Raw genomic sequence first — 13,356 nt, 5'->3', positions numbered from 1 at the left:
AGTAGAGACTTTTAGCATGCAGTCTACGTGCGCACGATAAGACCAAGTGCAGCAGATGCCCATGACAAAAGTTTAAAAACATAAATTTGCTCACACACATGTATTTCTAAAACTGCTTGTTCTGTAAACATCTAATTCTGTTTAATCCACAAGAAAAAATGTCAACGTTCCTGTACAAAACTCTCAGTAAACGGAAAGTACTTAATCTATTATGGGTACAAATAATCTTTACCTTATTTTGTATCAGTAACTCATGACAATGTCAGTTTAAGTATTACTTAAGAGACTGCTTATAGAAACAGGTGCCCATTATCAAACTAATTCATAATCTGTACTGAATCAAGTTTTCATGTAAAGCCTAGTTATCACCCTGATGTTAAACTCAGCTGACCTCCAGCCTTTATCTAGATGATACTCCAACAGCAACAATGTCAAGCATTTCTATGAAACGCTGAAAACCTCAGCCAGCTCATTTCCCACTGGTGCATGACTGGAAGAGTGAGTGAGTTTGGTTTACGCCGCTTTTAGCAATATTCTGGCGATATCACGGCAGGGGACACCAGAAAATGGGCCTCACACATTGTACCCATGTGGGGAATCGAACCTGGGTCTTCGGCGTGACAAGCGAACGCTTTAACCACAAGGCTACCCCACCGCCCCCACGACTAGAAGAAGTCACGATCTGCTACAAGAGTATATTGAATGATTATTGTAAACCCATGACCTAAAAAGTCAGTTATGACCTTTTATATTCAAGTTGTGTCCAAACCTGAAGGGTCATCCTTTAGCATTTGAACCAAATGCCTGCTTCAGCAGTCAGCAAAAAGGGTCTCCATGCCTAGATTCACCCACTGAAAACCTACTGCTATCATAGTCTTTGGGGCAGAAATAGCCCTATCTACCTTGGAAACTGTATCAGGAAATAATAACATGCGAAATAATCTCTATATTAAAGTTGATAGATATACCAAAGGATGCCTCTTTGGATTACCTTAATATGGTTAAGTCAAACATGATGAAAGAAAATAATGTTCATTTTGCAAATCAAAACCTAATTATAACTGACTAAGGTGCACATAAACTGTTGTTGAAAGGTCAGTAGCCAAATCAGACTAACATTTCCAAACCTTTAGCTTGACTGATCATCCAGTAGAAATCAGCTAGCAGGCTATTACTCATGAGTCAAGAACAGAAATAATTACAGACCACATACTTTCATCTTGTGCAACAAACAAAAATTACGGAAATGACTAGGTGTAACTTGTGCCATTCGCCTTCTTTTCCACATCTAGGACTTCAGAAACGACAATAAACATCACAAAATTAAAACAATCCATATATTTTACTTCGGTCTGGAAAAAAAAACCCAGCAAACATACGGCTATTAATGGTTATAGTCACCATGGAGAAACGATAATATTCATCTAAGAATGGCTCATACAGAATACATCTATCTGTTGCTTGGGAAAATTTTGGCTCAAACATGGCAGAGGACCGCAATCGATACTCCCTATTGATTCAACTGAAAAACTAGAAACAAAATCTGCTCTCCGTTTGACAGCAATGCATACCATTTATTAAGACCGAAAAGACAAGGTTACCTAAAACATTCTGAAATGTCAGTGAAGGAGACACTTAAAGTATTAGACAGCATTGATGGGCAAATGGCTCTAAGGGTAGCTTGTATTCCAATCTCTAAAGGTGTATTGACTTGGAAACCAAGGGGTTAATTCATTCACACCTCACAGAGTGAGGGATTGCTTGCAGAGCTCATGAGGACTACTTGTCATGCTTCACTATCTGGCAAATTTGCCCAAACGTATTTCCAAGTCACTTTAGAGTCTGATCCAACAATATCATATGCCTTCCTTTTCAGTGCATGTCTCATTAAAACATGAAATAGAAATACTATGTTTCAATGAAAACATGCACACCAATCCATTCCTTAGCAGGCAGTACAACTGTTTTTATAATTTTCGAGTCATGGCTGATGATATTTGCATATTACTATCAACAACAATTGCCGTCTTTCACCCGGACATGTTTTTGGATGCTTTTCATCCTGTTCCTCCAGACCAGTATGTCAGCAATATCATGGCGGGGTACACCAGAAATGGGCTTAACACATTCTATCCATGTGGGGAATCGAACACTGGCCATAAGTGTGATGAGCTGAGACAATGATCCTTAAGCTACTCCCTACTCTTCCTTGGAAAGTGTCCAGTGAGAAGGCAAACCATGGACAACTTTGTGGGGGAGTTGTTGTCCAGTTAGGGTCAGGGATCCAGTCTGAGGACAGGGCAGACCATCTTTACAAGTACCCATGTGGAATGCATGTAGTCTAAGTGTCTTACAGAACAACCTCTGGAGCCTGGGTCATGCCACATCAAGCACCTGTTGTACGTTTCCATCTGTCATCAGAGCAGGAATGTCTTGGTATTCCTCAACATCAGCAGAATGGTGAGTGCTAGTCATAAATCTTCTGCTGTTGTGGCAATATCCATTCTCGGCAGCCATCACTGATCTTTACATATTTTTACATGGCATTTGGAAATAAGAATACTTGGCAGCCATTGTGGCAACGTTGATACTCAGCAGCCTCTGTGGAAATGCATCAATACTAGGATTGGCAACCATTGTGGCAATGTCGATACTCAGCAGTCATTGTGGCAACGTTGATAGTCGGCAGCCATTGTGGAAACATTGATACTCAGCAGCCACTGTGGAAATGCATCAATACTAGGATTGGCAACCACTGTGGCAATGTCGATACTCTGCAGCCATTGTGGCAATGTCGATAATAAGCAGCCATTGTGGCAACATTGATATTTGGAAGCTGTTGCTACATTAGAGGCATTTGTCAGCTATCTGGCAAGTTCTTCCCTATCGCCTTAGTTGAAGCTATTTTGAGTGAGTGAGTTTAGTTTTACGTTGCATTCAGCAACATTCCAGCTATATTGTAAATAATTGGGTCTGGACCTGACAATCCAGTGACCAACAGCATGAGCATCGATCTGCGCAATTCGGAACCAGTGACACGTGTCAACCAAGTCAGCGAGTCTGACCTCCTGATCCTGTTAGTCACCTCTTATGACAAGCATAATTGCCTTTTATGGCAAGCATGGGTTGCTGAAGAGCTATTCTACCCCAGACCTTCACGGGTCTTAGGCGATTATGAGCATGATTTATTTTGGGTGCATATTCTTTGTAATTAATTCAGCATTCTGTATTCATTCAAAGAACTGTTTACCACTTAGAAATGACCTTACTACAGCCTGGCTTATGGCCCAGACATTTCCATATTCACAGATCCTATCTGTCTGTCTGTCTGTCTGTCTGTCTGTCTGTCTGTCTGTCTGTCTGTCTGTCTATGGAGACATAGTTCCAGTTACAAGATGGTTGATCAGACATGGCATGATTAATACAATTGAAAAGCTATCTGAAGGTACTCCTAATCTGTAAAATGAGACTGAACAACAATCTAACTGAATTCTTATTCTCTAAGTCAATATGTCTCCCCAGTGAAATTATGTCTCAGACTCACTTTGTGATTGAATGCTTGTAGTGCAAGGAAACGCCATTAGGAGATTAATTTACAAGGTGCTATTTTCATTGATGTCCAGAAATGGTTGCGAGGTGACACATATCAAGTGATTTCAAAGCCTCTGGGCCCTATGAGTATAAGAATTTCTACATATATAAAGATGTAAAATAAGTGCTCAGTTTTGAACTTTGAATACTCCAGAATAGTGATTTTGATCACATTACTTAAACATCTTTAAAAATATGTTTCAGTTCTGACTGCAATTTATTCACATCACATTCCAGAAACATCGAACTGTACCTGCTTCAACATTTTTTCTCAAGAACAAATCCAAAACAACACACAACAATCTAAAAACGCAAATAAACATATTTGTTACATGACTTGTAAGGATCCTCTCAAGTACTAACTAAAAAATTCCAATTTAAAGAAGACAGGAGCAATTTATTTTCAGTAAAAATAAACACCCAAAAGCATGAGACTTCAGGCCTTCTGAAACAAGTAATTTGAAAGCAAAACCAAGCACAAGTGAAATGGCTGAACAATTGCAGATCAATTCTATATCTGGCAAGCACCTGCTGCAGATTCCTAGATACAGTAAGTGGTGGGCTGTCTATCAAGTAGATTGGCTGATTAAGCCAGTGCAGCCCATCTAACTGACCAGTGTCTGGAGTGCAGCTGGACTAATGCCTGTACTGTAGACTACAACCATCTGCAGCTGTCGATACCTTCTAAGCTCATACGCTGCTGACCAAATTAGGAAGATGGCGTCTCTACAGGGGTGAGTTCAGCCAGGACAGCTGTAGGATTAGTGTCCTCAGACCCAGTCCTTGTCTCATTGCATAATGAATCCAATAAAGCTGTTACCTAATGGGTTGTGTGTCTATAGGTTAAACAGGAGCAGCGTAAGAGGGCTGACTAAATTACAACTGCAGCACATGACTGTGTCACTACACAAGGATGCACAAATCACAGGACTGCAGACAAGTAAATGGTTAGGGTACTTGTGACATATTTCAAGGGTAAATGCAGGGCTTGCACGGAGAAGGAAAACCTGCACAAGAAGTGGGGTGATTCATCAGAGAACTTTGTCAGCTCCATCTGATGAGAGCTGCACATGTGAGGTGCCTGTGAGGGGCCATGGTGTATACAAACTTGGCTAATGTGGCTTGGCAACTGTCACTATACTGACTGGCCTTGAACCTGAATGGGAGACAAACTTTTTGCCTTACAGATGGGACAGCTTTCAGGACTCTAGTAATTGCATAGTTTGCAATTTTAACCTGACAGATTTGTACATCAGCATTTACTATCTGCATAATCTGCAATTTTCTCTTCTCTATTTTAAGGACCTTTAAGTGCAATGTAGTCAAGTGCAGGGCATGTGAACTTTAAAATTTCAAAGGCAGATAAGAGATCATCTCAACAATAAATTCTCTTTCCTAAATAAAGAAAGCCCCTGTCTCATAAAATCTCAAGATAACGATTTTATAGTTTGTCGGATAACCAGATCTCATCCTTTGACAGGTCCAGAACAAGAATTACAGAAGCAATCAACCACATCACCATACAGACACTGTCCCCATCACAAGTGCTAAGGATGCCAATAACAAGAAGCTATCATCTTGTCAACATTCCACAATGGAGGTGCAGTGCACAAGCCATAGAGCCAGCCAGTCGTACACTATCCTACTCTAGGCACTGTACACTGATTCCAGTCAATGACATAAATCAATCACGTTTCACTTCTACATAATAACGAGGTCAGCATGACCTTCCTAGTCTCTAAATGCCATGATAGAGGGAAACCAAGACTTGTCTGCTCCTTCTACAAGCTCCAAACCCCAGGCAGTAAATATTTGCCAAACAAGTATCAGTCTTATTCAAACCAGATCTTTAAATTTGACTCAATCTCTGAGTGTGAAGACCCAAGAGCACCTACAGGAGCTTGTGTCAAATGAAGTTTCTGGATAGCATCAAGGATCCAAAATATGTTCATGCTCAAGAGTAAGTGAAGCTTTCAAACAAGCATACCTGTCTAATCTTATCAAGGAGTCTAAAATCCAATGTAATAAAGCTGAACTATTACTCTCGTACTACGGAAGAGTATGGATTGTGGTACAAGGCCTTTGGTTCTGTATAGGAGATACCATCATAATGCAAAACATTTGACAACCGCCAACCCATACATTGTTTAATAACATTAGAAAAAAACCCATAATCCTTGTTAATTTGATTGAACAAAACTGTCATGTTATGACTGTATAGAAAACCTAAAATAGCAATTTTTTCTAAAATTGTATTACGTCATACCGAACCATACTGTTTCACCCCTACTGGTGTGGATTATTTTATACATGCATCTCGGGGAAATGTATGGCATCTAGACTCTAGGTGTTCTATGGATTATTATTCATGTTCTGTGTATTTGTTGGCAAGATCATTCACAAATTTGTGGTAAAGAAGCGAAGCAGAATCATTTTAGAAAAGCTGGCAACTGATAACAAGCATTCTTAGTTACTACCTTCAATAATGTCTCTTCCTACTTCTTCTATTTGCCAGTCCAAATCATCTAGATAAGAAATATACCACCTTGTGTGCATTCAGACATCAGGTATTTCTATTATTCCTATGTGCTAGATAAGATACATCTACAACAGACAAGGTGCCAAAAATTCATTCTAAGTAGGTGTTGACGAATCAAACATGAAAATCACCACTATCCAAAACAGACAATGTCTCAAAGCTAGATATGGTTCAGATAACATAGTAAATCAATACACTTCAAATGAGGTGACAAATTCCATGCTTGGATATTACACTATGTGCATGTTAATTTGACCCAGCTATTACTATTATTACCCAGTGCGCCAACTCCTACCCTACATTCTGGATAAGATTCTAGTGGACCACCTGTAATCTGTTTGCTGCACAAATTGGCCAGTCAATAAATGCAATCTTATTCCCTTCCAACGTTCAAGTTGCCACCTCACCTTGTAACATACATGTTATGCAACAGGAAAACAGGCACTAATTATGAGCAAATTACAGGGATGACATAGCCACCTGCCACAACCACAGCCATAATTGCAACAAAGGGGAATGAGTAATCAACTGCTGCATCAAATTGAAAAACATCTTTATGGCAGTCACGGGACATAAGATCGTGATCACATTTCAAAACATCGGCCATGGCCCATGCAACTATGGTTCCCGGAGGTTACTTCTGATTGGAAGGTCCAAATGACCAAATTTCTAACAAACATTTCCATTATGAAAAAAATTTAACCTGTCTCAAGTTCTCAACAAATGTAAACATAAAATTTATACAACAGAGATTGAAAGTATCTTGAAAGCTGAAAAAAGTTAAGGCACAATTTAGTATTTACAACTCAACACTTGAAGAGAAACAAAACAAAACAAAACAAAAAGTGAGTGAGTGAATATGGCTTAATGACACTTTTAGCAATATTCCAGCAATATGATCTCAGGGAAACAAAAAGTGAACTTAGCATTTGTGTGTATATATTAGGGTTGATATAGTGTCACAGAACGTGAAGGAAATAAAACAAAACAAGACACCTAGTGTATTTAGATGGCTTATTATTTGGGATGACACAATAACAAGTTAGCAGCCAATCCCAATGCTAATTACAACATAGCCCAATGATACAGTTAGAATCACCCTTCCATACAAGAGTGACATCCCACTGAGCACTGCCAACGAACCTTTCAACTTTCACTCAAGTAGTTTTTAATGCCCAACACCTTTCGCCCCTCTCCATGAATGCAAGTTATGGCTTAATGGTCTGCTGTTCTCGGACACCAACCCTTAAGGTATTTATATCTGGACGTAGCTTTATACAATGTAAGTGAAATACCTCATGCCCACAACTCATTTCACAGTAAACCTTTCTACTGTTCTACCAAATGAAATATCACATAAATGTTCCAGATAAGTGTATGGACAAGTTTCACTATGACAATACCCTGGGTATATCTATAAAAATGTGGACAAGTGTTTATTTCTACAATAAGCAGAGCTGAGTTGTGTAGTTGGTAGATACTGTTGGCACAACAATTTTCCCAAGAGGATATATGGCATTTTCATCATCATTTTGACATGATATTCTTATCTAACTTCACAAAATATTCTGCCATTTTGGATCAATTTTATAACCTCAATAACCATCTACTGGATAACTTTGACTTTACGACTAAGAGATGAGGAAGATCTTTAAATTAATTCACAGTACTTAGGTGGTTTTGGGTTAAACACAATGGTCCTAACAAATTCACACTAGTCGGAGCCTAAGGTTTCCTATACTGAAACAATGCATGTCATATACAAGTCACTGTTCATGTTCATGAACTACAATTACAGTTGGTCTATATGGAAACATCTACTAATGGCTATCTACAATTAGCACTTGAACATTAAACATCTGTGAGAACAATAACATAAGTAGATACACAAAAGGTCAACTCTTCCTCATCTCAAATACTTAACAACTTCCTATATCAACCTTGTACCATTCTGTCTAAATCTTAATTACCCCCCTCCCCTCCCTTCAGATTTTAGCTTTCAATAACTGAAAAGCTCCGATAGTAGAAATTAACCTTTCAGGGGGTACCTGAATAAGCTGGGCTTGAATATCCCTTAATTTCTAAGAACTTGCTACAAACAAAAGTTTTCTGTTTACATATGACAATCAATTCCTGGAATTCTACATATTACCTAAACAAAAAGAAAAGTAGCTCTTTTAGGTTACCAGTATTTTGTTCTCAAAAACTAGATTGAGTAACTACAGTGTACCTTGAATGCTCCTCACTGAGCTGCAGGTGAGAAACATGTCACAAACAATAAAATCAATGTCCATATCTATTCTAATTATATACACTATTGTCATTCATGGAATACAGATTTAGAGAAAAATGGTTCTGAAAGACTCACACAGCTTGAATCAAACTAGCACCCCACCCACCAGACAGATGTCACTTGTTGAATGAAAATCAGCCACGACAAGTCCAGCTGGTGTTTGTTCAGACACACATGAATGGCAGCATTGATTAACATCTTCAGTCCACAAACTCACACCTTACATGGTTCACAATCTTACAAACTGCATAATTAGAAAAATCATTACCTTCCTTTTCAATTTCTCTAACAGGTTTGAAATTGTAATTACATACCTGCACATGTTCCCAAAACAAATATTTTTCAATAATACTGTAAATTCATCACTTTTGCCATCAAACATTAAACTCCAATGCTCATGAAATACTGAAGCTGCCTCAATCAATTCAGATATGAACATAACTAGATTTCACTTATTATTACAATAATTTAGCAATTAGCTGCAAAAACAGGACTTCAAGTCGCTAGTTAAATATACGGCTGTGAATCGGACAGGCGACTCAAAATTACACCTTATTTCATCAAATTGATTACCAGATGCACAAAATTTCCAGATGAATCAAAATGTCTAACAGCTTGCTAGGACCATTGGACAGAAACAAACTGACTTTTATATCTTCAAATAATCACACTGTATGAAGTATCAGAGACTAGGAGGAGACAACTGGCTGCAGTGAAGTTCAGTTTTCTAAAATGAAGGGAGCCTGTGTGACAGTGTGTGCAAGGAGGTCAACTACCAATGTTAGATCCAGAATAAAACCATGTGTAATGTGTTACAAGCAGATTCAGATCACTTCATATTCTAATTCTACCACATTACCCAGATATTAATGGATTTTTCCTTAAAATTTGTAATAACAAAAGATTATTTATCAAAATGGGAAGAATGCATAGAGTCATAGAGCTTGCCATTCGGTTCCCACAAAGCTATATCCAGAAATCATCTATGCAACAGATGTGATCAATAATTTTATGGTTTGTTTTATCAAATACGTACAAGTATTGATTAGTTAACATGCAGATGTTGTCAGTGAAGTAAAAGGATTGCTCAACCGGGTTACTGAGGGAAAAAAAATGTAACCATAAAAATACCTACCGATACACAACCTTTTCCTATATACAAATAAACATGAACTCATCTTGTTTTCTTTGTAGAAATACAGTTACTATTATATCAAAGATATCAAACTATTTCAAATTTGCATCTCATTCTCATGTCCACATAGCTGATGTCAACCTGTGACAAGTATTGGGTGATATTCCTGCCATGGTATTTACATATTGGCACAATTAATATAATTAGCATACCATAATTACAGTAATACACCAGGACAACGGAACTGTGTAGACAGTACACTGCGATAATCACTTCAACACTCCTGGAAAATATTACTGACACTCCTTCTGTAATGTTTTTGAAGCCATTCATCTGGTGGCCAGGCACCACCTGTACACTTTCATCTGTTTGATGAAAAGGTCAATAAAATAACCAGGGTAACTCTGCCATAAAAAATAAGTCAGAAAACTTGAACCAAGCAGGGGATACGTCCCACTTAAGTTTTAATTAGCTGCGAATGAATATCTCTGTTCTATCCACATGGAGATTTAGTTGTACCTATAGGTGATCGTTAAGTGCAGAGGTGATCTACCTGTGCATAAGTGACCTCTACCAGTATTAGGTAAGAGTTCTAAATGAGAATATGGTCTACCTTAAAGGTCTATATGCCAACATACATTTGCTTTACTGGTGTAAGTGACGACATCTACATAAGAATAAATGGTCAACGGCTAACCCATGTATACGTGTTCATCCTACAGGAAAAGCAGATAAACCAGTGAATAGTAGGTATACCTGCAAGTACAGGTGTTTTACTATGTACAGGTGATAAGCCAAACAAGTAAGGCAAAATGAATCAATATGGCTAGTTATTGTAATGTCACATTTAACAATAGCAGGCTGGTGATCAGTACAATGGCAGAAATGATATAACTATCTGACAACAGAGCACATCTACGAATCAGCTTATGTTTATGAGAAATTCAAACCTTACTTTATACCCTATTGTGACCACAGTACTATGACACACAATGAATTTATCCTGGTACAGGTAAAAGCAGGTAAATCTTAGCACCATGTAAGACATGTGGCCACAGACGCTTTTTAATCACAATTTATCCATAAAACACAAATGTAATTATTAGCCCTGCCTAAATACACAGGTAATCAGTGTAAATATATAACATCAATCCAACCAAGTAAGGTAAGTGCACATCCAGTTCAGCTGGACACATAGCATGAGCTCTACCGGTGAACAATAATGAAAGCACTGAAACCCACACCATATGGAGACAACACTTCATAACTGCATCCTACTCATGACCTTCTTGATACTAATTAACACACCACTGCCTACTTAACAGCTTCATAAAAAACTGTCAAATGAGAAATATTAATACAATTCACTTATAAACAAACAAGGCTTAACTCCACTTTCAGCAATATTACAGCTAAATCACAACTGGGGAAAGTAAAACATGCTTCATTTGGGGGTTTCCGGATTACATAAATAGCAGAACGGAATCAACATGGTTCATGGACAGTAGTGACAAAATGTAACATTGTACTCTATTGCTGCGAAGTGTTTAAACACTTGAGGGAGAGCCCTCACCCCTAGTACAAAGCATAGACAGTTCTAAAATGGTTATGTTGGTTAAGCACTGATGACCAACTTCATAGAAAATTATCAACTGATTTTCATTTATGAACATGAAGGTTTGAAAACGTCTAAAGTCAATGTAATCATTATGTATAACTGACGCAAGTATAAATATACCTCATAACAGAAAATTACAGCCAGGTATATGAAAATATTATTGCAAATATAACCTCCATACGTACTTGTAGGTCGTAGAAGAGGATACACAGTATATTCCCCAGAGTGAGTTTTCAATATGCTTAACTCAACCCTAGTTTTCTGTTCATAGCCTGTCTGAAGATGAGTTTCTGGCGAAAGTTGATAAAATGTGAAGCCACAACCTTCTATCAGCGACCATATGGTCCCTGATAACATATATTTTGTCTTTATACGGGCACGTTGAAACGTCTTCTGGAGCAAGTTAATGTGCACAAAGTATTTCTTACTTTCTTTCTGAGGCGCACAATACCACTGTTCAAAATGGTGTCACTGAAATCTTCAATAAACCTTGACGTAATCAGTACTAAAGTCGAGATCAAAGGGGGTTAACTCGCATTTGGTTACCTAACTCAGAAACTAGACAAGCAGTTTTGTTTTCACATTAAAATCAGTTATGAATCCATGTGAGGTTAGGGGTAACCTGAAAAATCCACACTCGTGTAAGAGGCTAATCTAAACATCTGTGAACTGGAATAAATCGTGACATACGGGATGCATAGAGATTTTGCATGTAAACAACTGAAAATATACTCACAAATGATATAATAGCGGCTAATAGAAGAATCTTGACTAAAAGATCATCGAATTGTTCAAGAATAAGTTCCCACAGTGGCTTGCCTGCAAAGAAAATGGGAATGGATTAAAGAAAGTTTGTTATAAATGAATAGATGCGACCGCGAGTTGACATGGCATTACAATCCCATGTGACATTGCATTTAGGTGTATGAAGCGACCACGTTGTTGGATAGCGAAAGGACAGACACGTCGATAAATCACTTACCTTCTTCCGCCGGCAATTCTGAAAATACAAACAGAAAAGAGAATGAAATAGTGTATAATCGTGTGTTTCAAACATAACATTGGGGTATTGATAAATAAACGTAACATGAATCGCCCTATAACGAGGACTGAAAGCATGGTTTCTCATCGATGAGTTAAGGCTTACTGACGCCATTGGCCATACATTACAATATGGCGATGTAAATTATTGAAAATTAATATTTATCACTGGATTAAGAAATGTAATATACTCACCGTTTGGTCCATACTTTTCTAGTGCCTTCTTGATAGCATCGTCCTGGAGGCCGACGGTTTCATCCACGCTAAAATGCGCCGCAACCTCTTCCACAGGCTTGCAGTGTGCAAGATCCATTGCACGGATTTTACAGTATCCTCTTAAATTGTCACCTACGGCTCATGCGCTGTGGTTAAAATAAAACCCGTATCCCCAACGTTCCCTTGTTTGAATGGTTATGATGAAAAGCGAAATTTCAAGCCAGAAATCAAAATTTCTAGCTAGTATCCCCTACACTGTGAGTTCGGTCTTCAGTGAACTCCGTATAGATAGAAAGTTCCACAGCGAGGGGGGACAGCCTCCTGCTCCCAGCACCAACACTAAGAAAGCACTTGGGTAAAAGAATCAAGGGCTACGGGTTAACATTAGAATAGACATTTACCTAGAAGAGTGTCTACGTCAGTGCGGACTGAAATAGACTCTATCTTATTCGCTAATTATATTTGCACCACTGTTCTGAACACGTGGCCCCCTTAGACTTTGTATTTTGGAATAGCCCATACCGGTCTACGTCACACGCGAACCCAATGTGGTGAATTCTGATTGGCTGAAACGGCCTCTATGGTTAGGCAATGTTGCGATTTTGCTATGACGTCAATATGGGTATAGCACTACAAATTCCGTGCTATTTTTATGTTCTTGCCGAAAGTATGGACAAAAGAGGTACCCTTTCGCTGTTCGCTGCTCACACCGTCCCAAGCTCTCGATCCAAGGAACACACCGGTCCTAGATAACCTTTCCACGGTGAAATCAATGCTAGACTGCCGAAAGAGCTCTGCAAGAAGCTATCCATCTGTCCGAACACTTACCTGTAAAACTTGTTGCAGTGAAAACAAGCTGTGCATTTGTATAAATCCAGCATATTATGTCATACGACACCTTCATTTGGAAAAATGTAACAGAT

The 13,356-nt window shown here is 38.4% G+C and overlaps 1 protein-coding gene across 4 annotated transcripts in view; it reads right to left on the bottom strand.

Annotated features, from left to right (window-relative positions):
* LOC137256067 (calcium-transporting ATPase sarcoplasmic/endoplasmic reticulum type-like) overlaps positions 1–12,851 on the bottom strand; it is a 54,469-nt gene extending 41,618 nt beyond the window's left edge. For 2 of the 4 annotated variants that reach the window (XM_067793783.1, XM_067793766.1), the window contains exons 1-3: positions 12,413–12,851; positions 12,159–12,176; positions 11,913–11,995 (exon numbers count right to left, since the gene is read on the bottom strand). In XM_067793783.1, coding sequence (XP_067649884.1) covers positions 11,913–11,995; positions 12,159–12,176; positions 12,413–12,530 — 219 coding nt within the window. In that variant the 5' untranslated portion in view covers positions 12,531–12,851. The remainder of the gene's footprint in view (positions 1–11,912; positions 11,996–12,158; positions 12,177–12,412) is intronic. The other 2 variants (XM_067793756.1, XM_067793774.1) reach the window with 2 other exon arrangements.
* Between the last annotated feature and the right edge of the window lie 505 nt (positions 12,852–13,356).

Source organism: Haliotis asinina, chromosome 1 (genome assembly GCF_037392515.1).
Source record: "Haliotis asinina isolate JCU_RB_2024 chromosome 1, JCU_Hal_asi_v2, whole genome shotgun sequence".
Lineage (NCBI taxonomy): Eukaryota > Metazoa > Mollusca > Gastropoda > Lepetellida > Haliotidae > Haliotis > Haliotis asinina.
Note: the sequence above shows the minus strand (reverse complement) of the source record. Positions and strands in the feature narration are given on the sequence as shown.